This window comes from Eretmochelys imbricata, chromosome 26, assembly GCF_965152235.1.
Source record: "Eretmochelys imbricata isolate rEreImb1 chromosome 26, rEreImb1.hap1, whole genome shotgun sequence".
Lineage (NCBI taxonomy): Eukaryota > Metazoa > Chordata > Testudines > Cheloniidae > Eretmochelys > Eretmochelys imbricata.
This window is the reverse complement of record NC_135597.1, coordinates 13736877-13752365: the sequence shown is the minus strand read 5'-3', so window position 1 is coordinate 13752365 and position 15489 is coordinate 13736877. Positions and strand designations below refer to the sequence as shown.

General features: G+C 66.7%; 1 protein-coding gene across 1 annotated transcript; it reads right to left on the bottom strand.

The window, feature by feature from the left end:
• Positions 1-1034: 1034 nt before the first annotated feature.
• On the bottom strand, positions 1035-9539 carry LOC144257726 (matrix metalloproteinase-17-like). Its single transcript, XM_077805812.1, has 10 exons — positions 9354-9539; positions 8731-8863; positions 6923-7088; positions 5093-5376; positions 4812-4988; positions 4273-4363; positions 3293-3375; positions 2208-2360; positions 1622-1879; positions 1035-1321 (listed from the first exon to the last, which is right to left on the bottom strand). Exons 1-10 carry the CDS (start codon positions 9537-9539, stop codon positions 1035-1037), a joined length of 1818 nt encoding a protein of 605 aa, XP_077661938.1.
• Positions 9540-15489: the final 5950 nt, after the last annotated feature.

Genomic DNA, 15489 nt, shown 5'->3' with positions numbered 1-15489 from the left:
GCTGCTCGGGGCTCCTGGGTCATTTGGGCACATTGGGGCTGTTTGCACAGTGCCGCAGGGGGGCCAGCGGCTTCACAGGACTCGGAGAAGGCCCCGGAGGAAGCGGGAGGGGAGGGCGGGGGGGGCTAGCAGTGCTCATGGGGCAGGGACTTTCTCTCGCTGCCGGGGACACACAGCCCCTGGGCGCCGAGCACCACCACCAGAGCACAGAAGCCGGCTGGGAGCTGGCAGGGTGTGGGGCAGGCCCAGGCCCAGGCCCCCGGGCACCTGGTGTATAATTTAGCTTCCTGCTCTGCAAGCTAAGCTGGAGTAGAGCATCCCCCCGCCCCCCGCCTCCCTCCATTCCTGCCCCCCGTGTCAGGGCCGGGGGCACCTGAGGCAAGATGGGGCGTGGAGGGGGGGAGCTGGGGCAATGGGAGCTCGGGGGGGGGTCAGGGAGATGGGGACACGGAAGCTGAGGGGACAGAGAGCTGGGGTAATGGAGGGTGAAGTCAGGGCGATGGAGAGCTGGTGCCCCGTGGCAGGAGCTGGCATCATCGTCAGTGGATCACGGAGGGCCCATCACTCGGCCCCGCTGCACTGGGTGCAGCTGACAGGCCCTGGCCGAGGTGCTGAGGCCAGGCCCTGGCCGGCGCGGGCCCAGCTGGGCCACCTGGGCGCCCGCCCGCCCGGCCATGGGGGGCTGAAGGCCGTCGGGGGAGAGGGACAAGCACTTTCTCCGAGCGAGTGGAGGTGGCCTGTGCTCCCGCCCCGGCTCTACCCCCGCGGGCGGTTAGCGGGCCGCTCACCCGGGGACCCGTCCCATGCCACTGCCCGCAGACAGAGCACCGCGGGCCGCCCCTGGGCACGCCCTGACTCGCCGGGATGCGGTGCCCAGGCCTCGGACCCCTGTAGATCCCCTGCACCGGAACCCGGCCTGCAGCGCCGACCTTCGGGGGCGCGCCCCCCACCCCCAGGGTTCCCCAGCAGCGCCCTGGCCTGGCCTGCTGCCTCCAGGGTTAGTCCGCAGGCCGGGGACGGCCCCGGCTGCCAGCCTAGCCGAGGCCCCGCAGCAGCAGCAGGGCGGCCAGCGGCCAGGCGAGCGCGGCCCGGGGGGCCGAGCTGGGGCACACGCAGCGCTCCACCTCCAGTGGGGGGCCCCGCCAGTCCGGCTGCAGCTTGGCTCCCGTGGGGGGCCCGGTGGGGGCGCTCAGCGGCGGGGAGAGCTCCCCGGTGCAGCCCAGCCAGTCCCTGGCAATGGAGCGAGGGTAGCCCTTCTCCAGCTTGAGACTGTGCCACTCCAGCTTCCAGTACTGCCTGCCCTTGAAGGCGTAGACCTCTCCTGCGGGGAGACAGGCGTCACGAGCGCGTCAGGGCTCTGCGAACCGCTAAAGGGTGGGGGAGAGGGGCTGAGGGACAGGGCAGGGCACAAGGGGTCCCCTGAAACACGCAGGGACTGGGGGCTGGAGACACAGAGCAGGGAGTCTCTATAGGGCCCAGGGGTGTATCCTTTACCCGGGGGGGGGCAGAGTGACAGGTTGGGGAGTCTCCATGGGACACAGGGGGGGTCCCCTTTAACACGCAGGAACTGAGGGGCTGAATCACCACGAGGCAGGGGGTGGGAGCAAGGGGGGCGACTCACCATCACTCCCACTCAGCATGTTGTCCACAGGGGTGGGGAGCTGCCCCCCGAGCACGGTGTGGGTGGGGGACCCCTCGTCCATGCGCCCCAGGGCCTCGTCGTAGGACCACTGCAGCCCACCCTTGAAGAAGTAGGTTTTCTGGTCGTGCGGCCGCGAGAAGGCGGCATCCACTCCCCCCTGGGGCAGGCCAAAGTCCGTGACGGGGCGCGGGTAGCCCTCCTCCACGCCGTTGTCCCGAAACACCCAGTAGAGGGGCCCTGGGGGAGAGGGGGGGCGGTGAGCGAACGCCAGGCAGCCTGGTGCTGAAGGAAGCAGACGGGGCACAGGAGACAGCTGGGGGACCGGCCCCATTCCCTTGCCAAGGCCTCTCCGCTCAGCTCCGACCCCCAGGAGATGATGAGATGCAGGGGGATCGTTTGTGATTGTCCTGCAGCCCCACCCAAGGGTGCCCGGTGTGGGCTGCTGGGGGGTGGCTGGGCAGAACGAGGGCGCGTTCCTCCCCCAGGGCGCAGGACGGCTCCTCGCCATGCCCCGGCTGGCCCTGCGGTGCCCGTCACTTTGCTGCCCCGTGCCCCCGGCTCTCACCGCTGAAGAAGAGGATCCGATGGTCCGTGTGCCTCTCGTAAACGGCGTCCACTTTGCCCAGGCCGCGGGGCAGGCCTCGCCAGAAAGCCGCGCTCAGGGCGGGGCGCAGGGAGGTGAGGTGTCGCTCGTGGGTCAGACGCCAGAAGTACTGACCTGGCTCGGGGCAGGGGGGGCGGGGGGAGACAGGAGGTTAGCGGCTGCCCCCTGTGCCCAGCGGCATCAGGCCAGGGAGAGCGGATGCCACAGCCGGGGCCCCCATTCGAGGAAAGCCCCTGGCAGTGCAGCGCTGAGAGGCCCGGGGGGGAGATGGGCCCCGCGCCGGGCATGGTTTGGCCAGGCATGGCCAGCACCCAGAGGTGAAGCTGGTGCAGCCCCTCGCGCCCAGGTGTTGCATGGGGGCAGCTGCAGGGCTGCTGGGGTGGCTCTGAGCAGAGCCCCTCGGCCAGGGGCAGACTCAGCCCCCCTGCCCCTCGGGAAAAGCCTCTCCCAAGCCAGGGGCACGAGGAGGAGGGGCTGCGCCCTGGAACGGAGGGACAAGGGGCCTTTTCCTGCCTGCTGGGAGCTGGGGAAGGCCCGGGGCACGGAGGCGGCCCAGGGCTGCCAGGCGGATGGGGCTATTGGCACAGCAGCCAGGCCGGGGGCCCCACGGGGCGAGGGCTGGGGGCCCCCGAGAGAACAGGGAGGGAAGGGGCAGCTGGGGCAGGGAGGAGGCGGGTCTGGCAGCACGGGCGGGTGAGGGGAGGAGGGCAGGGGCACAAGGGAACCCCCACACTGTCTCTCCCCTCGCTCGCCGGGATGCCCTCCCCACAGCACCCCATCCACATCCCACCCCCGGCAGCGCCACCCCCCTGGCATGGGAGCATGCTCCCTGCCGGAGGTCGTGCCCCTACAGGCCTGACCCACGGCTTTCCCCTGGGGAGCTGCCCCCCGCCACAGGGTGAAGAGGCAGCTGGTCCCACTGGCGCCGGGGTCACCCCACTACACCATAATACCAGCGTCCCCGTCCCCCCGCGCGTGGGGCAGAGGGAGCTGGCTGGTCCCCCCACGGAGTTTAGTGGGCCGACCCCCCACGCGCAGGGACAGACCTTTGAAAAAGAAGGTTTCCCCGCGGATCTGGGCGACGGCGTCGATGCTGGAGGAGCAGCGATCCGGGAACTCCTTCTCCGACCTGCCACGGCAGCGGGGAGCGCGTCAGCGGCAGGCGGTCGGCTCCCCTCCGGCCCTCCCACGGGGCCCGGGAACCTCTGCCCGCAGGCAGAGCCGCGGAAATACCCCCAGCCTGGCAGAGAGGCTGGGGCTGAGGTTGTACCTGCGTCCGGTCCCCCCACGGGGCCCCGCATGTGCTCTGCACCTCGCTAGCCCCACTGCCACCTGACAGCCCAACTGCAAACCCCACGGGGGCCTAGGTTTGCCAGATGGGTCAGATCCAAGGTCCATCTCGCCCTGTGTCCTGAGGTGTAGGAATCCCGCAGTCGCAGGTGGGGACAATCTGTCCCCTACTTTAGGTCTCCAGTCGTTAGAGATGGGCAGGTTTATGAGACCTTCCAAAAACATTATAATCCTTAACTGTGATAACTCTGGAGAGTCCAGTTTATCCACAGAAATACCCAGTCTCTGCTGGATTCCGGCGGAGTTCTTGGCCTCACTGACATCTTGTGGCAAGGAGTTCCACGGGCTCGTCACGCTATGTGAAAAAGTTTTCCTCACCCCTCTCTGAACCCCTCTGAGATGGGTGCCCAGGTCTCTTTCCCGAGTGGATGCTGTTAACACAGGACCCTGCTAGGTGTCTGCGACACGTGTTGTCACCGACTTTCATTTGCCAGTGTGCTGCTCATTCACCTGGCTCTAGATTCGCCCAGGGGCCGCTCAGCACACAGGCCTAGAACCAGGGGTTCCCCGGTTCTGAATGAACTGGATACCCCACGGAACCCGCCGGGGACAGCGGGAGCTGCTAGCTGACCCCTGGGATCCCAGCCGGGCCAGGCCCACACCCGCGTGAGGGGGCAGTGATGCTCCATGGGTCTGAGTGCAGGGTGGGGAGGGAAAAGGGATGGTCTCAGCTCACCTCAAGGCAGGGAAGTCATGGGGCAGGGACGGCGGGTCCGGGAGCAGCGACGATGACTCCGGCTTCTCTGTGGAATGCAGGACAGGGCTTCCTGGATGCGGGGTGAGAGCACGTGGCCATCAGCCTCCCCACAGCCCAGCCACCGCATCCTGCACCGAGCTAGTTCTCAGCCCCACACAACGAGCTGTGGGTCAGTGCAGCCTCGCCGGGCAGCAGCCGCTCCGAGCCCCACCCCGACAGCTGCTTTATCCACACTGCTTGCTCTCCTGGGAGACGGCAGTGCACCCCAAAAACGAGCTCCGAGTTCAGCTCATCCAGCGCTGGCCGGCTGACGCTGAGCACTGGCTCGCTCGGTGCATGGGACACAGACCTGCCGGATCGGCCACCCCCCCCAGTGCTAGTCCCCTGTCAGAGGCCTGTTTGCAACAGCTGGGCACAAAACCTGGGCTTCTGGCTTGGAGACCGTCCCGGAGACGCAGCCTGGCATTAGGGCCGCGCAGAGAGGGCTCCCACCCCAGTCCCGCCCCGCCGGGCCATACCGTAGAGCCTCTGGATGTCCGCACGGTCATCGGCCTGCAGCTGGTACTGCAGCGGGTCCCCCACCGGGCCCTGGTAATACGGGCGCATGATGGAGCGCGTGGAGGGCGAGTGCGCCAGGCCCAGGCTGTGACCAAACTCGTGCACGGCCACGGCAAAGAGATCCGTCCCGTAGTCATCTGCAAGGGGGACGGGGGGGGGAGTGAGGAGCCTGGCACTATGGGGGGGAGAGGGGGGCAGGCCCTGCCCAGACGGGGCGCCCCCTCGCTGTCCCGGGGCCCACCTGGCGAGCGGAAGGTCCAGTCCTCGTCGCTGTCGAAGTGCACATGGCCGGCGCGCTGGGGGTCCCCGGGGAAGAAGGCGTGGGCCACCATGCCCCCCGGCCCGTCGAAGGGGTAGCCGTCCCGGTGGTCCAGGTGCAGGAACTCCACCGAGACGTCGGCGCCGGATCCACCCACCTCGTGGAAGGTGAGCGGGGCGGCCTCGCTCCACACCTTCAGCGCGTAGTGCGTGAGCGCGCGGATGGTCTCCCGGCTGAGCCGGGCCTCCCGCGGGTACGTCTTCACCCTGCCAGGCGGAGCGCCAAGAGAGGGGCCCAGCGGGACCGGGGCCAGCCCCACGGTCAGGAAACAGACACGGCCACAAACCAGCTGGGGGTGAGCCATCCGTGCCCCTCACTCTGTCCCACCGCCCCTGATATCCCAACCCCAGGCTCCCCACCTCCCAGCTCTGCCAGCGCCCCTCAATCCCAACCCACAGCCCCTGCCAGCCCAGCCCTGGGTTCCCCACCCCCCCCAGGCTCCGCCAGTGCCCCTCACTCCTGACCCGCATCCCCTGCCAGCCCCGTCCTCGGCTCCCGCCCCCCCCCCGCAGCTCCGCCGGTGCCCCATTGCTCGGGCGTGGGGCGAAAGCGCAGCCCAGCAGGTGCCTCTGCTTCCTGCAGCAACAATCCACGCGAGCGAGGTGGCGAGAGCGAGGGGGGACCTGTCACGGGGGGGGGGGGGGGGGGGCTGCACCAGGGTGAACCCGAAGCAGCCCGTGCACCGGGAGCGAGCTAGCGGCTCTGAGACCCGGCAGTTTTGCACCCCCTAATATGGGCGAAGGCCCTGGTGTCACTGTCTCCATTTTCCTGGGTCCATTCGGGTCTCTGGCATTTAACAGGGAAAGCCCAGGGCCTTGTGGGCAAACCAGCGTGGATTCCTGTGGATCAAAGCCCTTGGTTTTCCACTCAGCGCGTCCACGGGCTCTGCTGGGCAGGCCTCTCTGCACGTCTCCATGCGATACTGTGCTGGTTGTCATCTCCTGCCTGCGTGTCTAACCTCTCCGAGACCCTTTGCGTCGGCTCCCGGCTCCCCCAGCTGACGCCAACCCCCAGCTCCCACTTCAGCATCACCTGACCCCCCTGTGCCAGGCGCTGCTCAAACACAGAGCAAAAAGCCAAGGCAGCCCCTGCACCAAAGAGCTGACGGTCTCTGTACCTGCCAGATGATGTTCCTACCCCTTTCAGAGGACTCGGCCCCCAGGTTTGCTTTGTTCCAGCTGGCTTGTACCCCCCACCTCTCCATTTCCAACTTCCCCAACACTAATTGCTAGCGAATGCAACGGATTGATTAGCCAATTTCCTTTAACTCCCAAGAACACCACTCAGCCCGGTTGATTTATACATATTTTGTCCATGCCCCCTTCCCCATTCTCTAGCCACTGCTTTTTGGAGATCTGTTTCTTCCTACCTGTCCACTTTTTCTCTGGCTGTGGGGTGTCTGGGGGTGGGTGTTGTGTTAGGGGCAGGTTTAAAAACCCCGTTCAGTAGCTCAGCCTTTTGGAGCCCTTGTTAATTTCATTACCGGAGTGTGAGAGTTTGGACAGCGCTGGATTAGGGCTAGGAGAGCCAGAGGGGTTTATTTAGCCAATCCCTGATTAACACACTTCGCTGAGCGTGTCTCTGAGCAGCCTGGCCGAGTTACACCCCACGAGACGCAGTGGCACTGGAATGCCCTGGGTGACTAGCCATGAGGTTTGCTCCAAGGTGCCCTGGCGGGTCTGTGTTGGCCTCACATCCCAGGCCAGCTGGGGAGCAGGGATCTGATGGCCACCAGGGCGGGTCGGTACCTACTTCCAGGAGATGTTCCTCTTGGTCCAAGCCAGGCCTGCGCTCCGCCTGCCCCGACTTTTCCTCCTCTTCCGCCACTGCCTCCCGTTCTTCCTCTCGAGCAACTTTCCCGGGAGCACGTCGGGCAGCGAGCAGCGCGGCGTCCGGATCAGGGCCAGCGTGGCATCGTCTGGGCAAGGCGGCGGGAAACACAGGCACGTCACCGGCCGGCAGGTCAGAGCGCAGCAGTGCACAGAGCTGTCAGTTCTCAGCTGGGGGCGAAGCGAGCCCTGCAGGCAGACTGCCTCTTGGAGAACAGCCTTAGGGGAGAGCCCGCTCTGCACCCGCCTGGGCCCCCAGTGCCCCTGAAGGATCGCCCTGTAGCTATGGCAAAGGCCTGGGCTGGCGTGAAGGGGGGCACTGGCTGGCTCACGAGCTGGATCACAGGGGTCCTGGTGAGCCTGCTGCTTTCCCTCAACCTCCAGGCAGGGGGCCCAGCAATGAATCCTATCCAGGGGGCCCATGGGCAGCGTCTGGGCCGACAGGGCAGCGTGACAGGGGAGGGTTAAAGGAGCCAGAGTCTCCCAGCTGAGAGGTGGATCCCGGACCAGACAGACAGAATTTGGAGGTTCCCTTAACAGAGTGGGGCGGGTAGCCGCTGGGGGCAAGATGGGCTGATGCAGAGGGGTTGCCAGGCAGACGGGAGCAGGTTGGCAGATGCAGGCGAGGCTGGTGGAGACAAGAAGATGGATATGAGAGAACCAGGAGGGGAGCCTGTAGAGGGAAAATGGGTGTCCAGATGCTGCAGGTGGGGGCCAAGGCAGGGTGTAATCGCGGTGACGGTTGGGCTGGGGCTGCCGGCTGGCTGGAACACTGCAGGTTGTCACAGGTGATGGGCGTCTGCAGGGCTGCAGGCGGGGACGACGGAGGGGCGTCTGCAGGGCTGCAGGCGGGGACGACGGAGGGGCGTCTGCAGGGCTGCAGGCGGGGACGACGGAGGGGCGTCTGCAGGGCTGCAGGCGGGGACGACGGAGGGGCGTCTGCAGGGCTGCAGGCGGGGACGACGGAGGGGCGTCTGCAGGGCTGCAGGCGGGGACAGGGCTGGGGGCTGCAGGCGGGGACGACGGAGGGGCGCTGGGGGGCTGCAGGCGGGGACGACGGAGGGGCCCTGGGGGGCTGCAGGCGGGGACGACGGAGGGGCCCTGGGGGGCTGCAGGCGGGGACGACGGAGGGGCCCTGGGGGGCTGCAGGCGGGGACGACGGAGGGGCGCTGGGGGCTGCAGGCGGGGACGACGGAGGGGCGCTGGGGGGCTGCAGGCGGGGACGACGGAGGGGCCCTGGGGGGCTGCAGGCGGGGACAGGGCTGGGGGCTGCAGGCGGGGACGACGGAGGGGCCCTGGGGGGCTGCAGGCGGGGACGACGGAGGGGCCCTGGGGGGCTGCAGGCGGGGACAGGGCTGGGGGCTGCAGGCGGGGACGACGGAGGGGCCCTGGGGGGCTGCAGGCGGGGACGACGGAGGGGCGCTGGGGGCTGCAGGCGGGGACGACGGAGGGGCGCTGGGGGGCTGCAGGCGGGGACAGGGCTGGGGGCTGCAGGCGGGGACGACGGAGGGGCCCTGGGGGGCTGCAGGCGGGGACGACGGAGGGGCGCTGGGGGCTGCAGGCGGGGACAGGGCTGGGGGCTGCAGGCGGGGACGATGGAGGGGCGCTGGGGGCTGCAGGCGGGGACGATGGAGGGGCTCTGGGGGCTGCAGGCGGGGACAGGGCTGGGGGCTGCAGGCGGGGACGATGGAGGGGCGCTGGGGGCTGCAGGCGGGTGCAGGCTCTGCATACCTGGGATCCCAGTCTCGGGGACGCCGGCGAAACGCTGCATCACGCGGATGGCGCTGGTCACGGCTTCCCAAGTCTGGAGCTGGCCGGTGACGGGATCGGCGGGGGGGAGGTAGCCGTACTGCGTCAGCCAGGCCTGGCAAGGGGCACACACACAGACGGGAGAGTGACACCATCACAAGCACCCGGCCCGCTCGGCTTCTCGGCGCCACTGGCCCTGGTGCCCCGCCTGAGACACCGACCGGCCCAGCTGGGCACCCCAGAAACTTCTCCCCTCAGTGACCAACTCCCTGGGGAGAGCAAAGGCCCCACCCCCTTCCCGGCCCGGGTTCGAACCTTGACTCGAGACAGCAATGTCCATTTGTCCGCACATCGCGTCCACACCCAAGTGGCGTGCCCAGGGCTGGGACAACAGGGGGCTGCGGGTCGGGCCTGAGGGGCACCAGCAGAGCTGTGGGGGCAGGGTGGGAGTGCTGCGAGAGATCCTGGCCCCCACACCCCTTTCCCCCCCAGCCGCTCGGGTAGCTGGAGGTTGGGGAAGGAAGCAGAGGCCCAGTGAACCTTGTCAAGAGGACAGATCAGGGGTCCCCCTCCCAGCCCCATACGCATGGCTGTGTGGGACTCACCACAACCTCCCCGCTCTCATCCACCGGGGTGGGCACAGGACGGGCACTGGCGGGCAGCATTAGCCCCAGGAGCAGCAGCACCCCCGGTGCCAAGACGGGGGGCGCCGTCGTCTCTCGCCTGAGCTCCGGGCTGCGCTGCGGCCCCATGGGGTGTTTGCCGGGCAGAGGCGCTTCTCCAGCCTCCATGCGCCTCCCGCACCGGGCCTGGTTTGCACGGCAGACGGCCCTGATCCGCAACGGGGGGCCCTCGAAGCTCCCAGTCTCGGCAGCTTTATCTGCCAAGCCTGCAGCGAGCGCAGCCTCTGGGCCGGGGAGCTGGAATCCCTGCTGCCTGGAGCCTCCGCGTGGGCACCGGGATCCGGGACACCGACATCTCTGCAGCTACAGCCTGGCCTCCTGCGTGGGAGACGGCACAGAGAGACCCAGCTGGGAGCCCTGCTCGGCCGGGGAGCGTCCAGGGGCCACTCCTGAGCTCCAGTGACGTGACACTCGACAGCCAGGCCTGGGAGATGCCAGGTACGTGACACCGGCCCACCGGGGCAGCTGCCACTGCAGCAGGGTGCAGGAGGCTCCCCAGCCCGGCACACAGGACACCCCACGTCCAGCATCCCCAGCTTGGTGTGGGGGGGGAGGGGGAAACAGGGTGTAACTAGCTGAGGTGCCATATTACATGAGGGGGCCCCCCCTGCTGCCACCCACCTCTGCAAACTCCAGGACACTTTCCCCGAGCTGGGGACACCCCAGTCCAAAGCTGCTCTCCGCTCCAAGGCTGGGAGACCTCCACGACTGGCCTTGCTTTCTGCCCCCTTTTGACAGGAAAGAACCCCCAAGCTTGGAATTGGGCAGGAAGCTGGCTTGTCACCCCGGGACAGCCCCAATTCCTGCATCCCGCCCCCCAGGCCTGCGTACCCGGCTCCTGCCATGCCTCACCACCCCACGCTGCAGCGTGGGCCGAGGGATGTGCCAGGCATCCCAGACGCAGCGGGGCTGGGCTACGTTGGTCCAGGAATGGGAGCTGGTCCCCCACGCCCAGGGAGCACCCTGCCCTCTGAGTTGGCGCTGACCACAGTGCCGGGCTAGGGGGCACGGGTGACTCATTAGGAACAATCCATAGCGGGGGGGCTCTCCCTTCTGAGTCAGTGCAGGCCCCGGGGCCCCCACACAGTGATGGGACGGTGCTGCCCTGTGGGTGGTGGGGAAGGCCCTTCAGCCTGGTAGTAGGGGTAGGGGGGCTGGAACAATTTGTAGAGTGGGGATGCTGAGAGCCATTGAACCAAATTGTAAACTCTGTATACGATGAAAACCACTTCAAGCCAGGGGGCGTGGCTGCACCCCCAGTTCCAGCACCCCCAGTTCCTGGTGCTGCAGGCGGACCCAGCTTCCAAAACTGAAGTCCTGAACCCCCCTGGAAAGGGAGGTGAGGCTCCACCCAGACACAGCTGCATTTAAGGAACAAAGGACGTGTGGGTGTGTGGTCATTACCTAACAGAGCGAGTCTCCGGCTGGGGGCTTGTGGCCAGTGGGGATGGCTTTGCTCTCAGTTACTACATCTCGTGACAGACTGTCCTGTTGTAGGCCGGAGTGAGCGAAGGGCTGTGCCAGGCGCTGTACAGACATGCAGCGAGAGATAGGGAGCAGCCTATGGAGGGAGGGTCGTAGGCGGGGCGCAGGGGATATCGCTCTGGCGGGGCGGGGAGGGGGTTGGAGGGTGGCTGGGCATGCGGCCTCCCCCCTCGCCCCGCTGCCCTCCCCTCTCTCACTCACCTGGTCCCGAGGCTGCAGCCGGGCTCCCCCGGGGCGCTCCCGTGGGCAAGGTCCCGCTCCGCTCGCTACCCTTCCCCGAGCCCGGGGCCGGCCGACCAGCCGGAGCCCCCCATGCGCCGTCCCCGGCTCCGCGCCCCCAGCGCCCGGCTCGCCAAAGCGCCCTGCGCCCGCGGGCGGCGCTGGGAACCGGTCCGCGCCCTGCTGGCGGGGGCTCGGCTTCCCCCTCTCGGCTCCGCGCCGGCTGGGATTGCCCCGGGCCGAGCCCAGCCCGCTCTCTGCTCTGCCCCAGCGCCGCGTCTCCTTCCCCGGGGCCGAGGCTGATCCCGGGACCCTCCGTCCCGCACCAGCCGCTCGCCAGGGCCGGGGGACGGGGCTGCGGGGGAGGGCGAGGGCCGGCTGGGAGGAAGGGAGTGTCCGGGAGCGGCTTAAAGCGACACTCCCCCTTGTCTTCTCTCCGTGTGCCACCCCTCCCGGCCCTGGGGCTGCCCCCCAACCCAAACCCGCTTCACCCCGGCCGGGGAGGGTCACCTGCCTTCTGCAGACACGGGGCGAGGAGCCGGCGCAGGGGTGGATGTATGTGCAGGACGGTGAGTGCGCAGGGGTGAGGACATGAAGACACAGCTGTCTAAAACCCCAGAAACCCGGGGCAGTGATCAGTGGATCTCTGTTGGGTTGGAGGCCTGGGTGGGGTCCTGGCCTCGGTGCTGGGACTAGGGGTGTGGGGGGGTCGGGCCGCAGCACCCCCTGGCTTGAAGTGGTGTCCATCATATGCAGGGTTTACAGTGCGGTTCAGTGGCTGTCAGCACCCCCATGATACAAATGGCTCCAGCATCCCTGGGGCCCCAGTTCGGCCTGGAGAAGGCTGTAGGGCAGACAGTGAGGGGTCCCTGCTGGGGAGGAGTGGGGGCCGTGTCCTGGCGAGGCGCAGTGGGTCTCACCCGAGACACCAGCCTTTGCCAAAGTGGAGGAAATCTAGCTGGAGCCCGAAGAAAGCTTAACAGTGCTGACTCCCCCTTGGGCGAGGGGACAAGTTCCCGAGCGAGGGGCTGGAACCGGCCTTGCTGGGGAAACACAAGGCTCTGACTGGAGCTTGTCGATCAGGGGTGGGTTACCAGACGACAAAGTCAATGCTGTGCTAGTGTGTGGGGGGGTGCCCCATGTCCCCCTGGGGGTGCTCCATGTCCCCCTGGGGGTGCCTTCCCATCCGCAGGAGTCTCGGTTTCTCTGGCTCAGATTCTGAGCAGTGAGGAGAGGCATGGCCCCAGGAAGGCCTGGCCTCATTATTTAGACCCAGAGCTTGTATCAAGGGTGGAGGTCTCTTTCTGAAAGATCCGCTCTCCCTCATCCAAGAGTTAGTGAGTCGGATGCAGCAGCCACTGGGGAGGGTCTCCGGCCTGAGTTATGCAGGAGCTCAAACTGTGTGATCTCAGCGGTCCCTACTGGCCTGGAAATCTGTGAAATGGGGAGAAACATGGCTGTGAGGGTTGGAAAGCATTCGTCCACCTCTGCCCGGGCAGGTTGCGGTGGAAGAATCCCAGTGAGGGCCGGGGAAACTCTACAATATCCCCTTGTCCCTCTAGGAGGCAGTGCTCCTGCCTGCCTGATGTGATGGCCAGTTTCACTCTCTTAAAGCCCCAGCTCCTGGAGTCAGGTGGTCACGTGGGAATCTCAGCTTTCCTTTTTTAAAAGAAGCTCCTAGCTCTCCGGATTGCAGAGGAAAGTTTGACCCCGACAGGCACGTAACCCAACGGCCAATAGAAAGACCCTGACACTTCGTGATTATTTTTAAAAAATTGCATGTGTTTTGAGCCAATCCCCGGATTGTTTTGCCACCTGACTCATGACTTGGGGCTGGCCGGGACGCAGAGCGATCAGATCCAAGTGTGAACCCATCTGAGCCATGAGATCCTGATCTGAGGGGGAGATGGCTGGGGACGACTCTGCCCTGCTCTGTGCTCGGGGGCATATTCCCGCTGTGAGTGATGGCAATTCCCTAGCCCCCAGCTACTTACATTAATGGGAACGGATTCCCCCCTTGGGAGAGGCCTGATCAATTCCTTGGCTCTCCCCTTGGCACCCTCAGGCTGCCGGGTCCCCTGCCCTCCTCCTCCCCTTCCCTAGCCAGCTCCCCGATGAAATGAAGCACAGTGTCTCTAGCTTCTCCCACATGCCGGGGGGGAGGGCACCTCTCCCGGCCCTGTTGAGCGGACCCCAGGCATTGTAACGTTTGGGGACCCTGTGAGAGGTTGCACGGGGGTCCCGTGACTCAGGAAGCCCAGGCCCGGGGGCTGCTATATTGGGCGCAGGGGGTCGAGTGGAGTCCCACCAGCTTCCGCGCAGGAACAAAGGGAGCCAACAATGCAGCCATTGCTCTGCTCCCGGGCGCCTTCTGCCCGGCTGGGCCCGAGGTCGTTCCCCTGGTGACGCGGACTATGGGGGCCTTGTGTCTCGCTGGGGATTTCCGCACAAAACAACCCAACAAAATATCAACCTCAACTGAGCGTCATGGAAACCGGGAAAGGCTCTTCCCCGACTCATCCAGGATAGGAGGAGTGGACACCACCAGGGAGCAATGGGGGGGTCCCTCCAGGCAGGGGGCAAATGGGGGAGCAGTGAGGGGTTTTCCCCAGGGCCAGGGACTCATGGGGGACAGTGAGGGGCTTTCCCCAGGGCAGGGGGGAGCAGGGGGCTAGGGGGCCTTTTGTCCCTCCAGGTCAGGGGGCTCAAACAGGGCCAATGGGCAGGGTGTGCATGGGAGAGCAGTGGGGGGAGTTTCCCCGGGACAGGGGGCTCAGGAGGAAGCTAATGGGGGCCCAATGGAAGATCCCCACATGCAGCAGGTCAGCGATCTGGCTCCGAGGCTGCTCCTGGCGCCGGCACTGATCCGAAACGTCCAGGCCACCAGGAACAAAGAAGGGGATGGGGTGGGGGGAACTTGCGGGGGCGGCAGCCTGGACCCGGGACAGGGCAGCTGTTGGGCTGCATCTCCCAGCGGGCGTTTCTTTTCCTTGCTTTTTTTTTTCTTTCCCTGCTCTATGCGTCTCCTTCTCCTCCTCTTCCCCTTCTCTAGGGCCCCTGGGGTCCCACTGCCCCTTGGTAGAACCCCCCCCGAGTTACTATCCACCCCCTCCTGCTATGGTGCCCCCACCCCACAGGGGCTGGAGCAATGCAACCGCTCACGGTTTACCCTGCTTTGCTCCTGCCGGAGGTTACAACGCGAACCGGACGGAGCCGAGCCAGCTTCAAACCGTCCACACTCAGAGTCACGCGTGGTTTAGCTGGCGTGGTCGCAGGTGGCATCTAAGGGATGGAGCAGGCCCCATGGCTTCCTGGGAGAGGGGAGAGAAAGGGGCCGGGGTGCAGGTGGGATGGCCGGGGGTGGAGGGGAGGTAGAGCAAAGGCAGCAGGTACGGCAGAGAGACAAGGGGGGGGGAGGCAGAAGGGGGTCAAGGAGAGACATGTATGGGGGCAGCAAGGATACCTGAGGGGCGGCAGGAAGAGGAGGGGGTGGCAGGGAGAGCAGGGGACTGTAGGGATACGTGGGGGGGCAGGGATGGGTGAGGGGGCAGCAGGTAACATGAGGGGGTGGCAGGAAGAGGAGGGGGCACTGGGCTAAGTGAGGGGCTGGCAGGGAGAGGAGGGGGCACTGGGGGTACATGAGGGGGTGGTAAGCAGAGGGCAGCAGGAGAGGAGGGGGCACTGGACTACGTGAGGGGGCGGCAGGGAGAGGAGGGGGTGGCAGGGCAAGCAGGGGGCAGCAAGGTAACATGAGGGGGCGGCAGGGAGAGGAGGGGGCACTGGACTATGTGAGGGGCGGCAGGGAGAGGAGGGGGCACTGGACTATGTGAGGGGCAGCAGGGAGAGGAGGGGGTGGCAGGGCAAGCAGGGGGCAGCAGGGTAACATGAGGGGGCGGCAGGGAGAGGAGGGGGCACTGGGCTACGGGAGGGGGCGGCAGGGCCGGGGCCAGGCTGGACGGCAGCGTGGGCAGACAGGGAGCTGAAGAGTAACGGCGATTAGGCGAGGTTATGACAGTTTGGGACTTGGAAAGCCAGATTGAAAATCCCAGCTGGGGTTACCGTGGGGGCGGGGGACACAGAATCATGCCACTGAAGAAAGCTGCTCCAAGCCCCGAGTTCATCCCAGGGCAGGAGATTTGGGGCCAGAAATCTCTGGTAGTTGGTTGGGGGATGCTGCGGGGAGCTGTGCCGTCGGGCCGTGGTCTCCAGCAGCAGAGCCAGCAGCTGTTGGTCAGAAAGACACTGGGCCAGGGGGGTGCCTGCAAGGATACAGTGGCCATGGCTGCAATGAGCTGCGTCTGGCCTCAGTTCCCGCCCCATGCGGCTTGCCAGGAGGGGAAGCAGAGAGATGGAG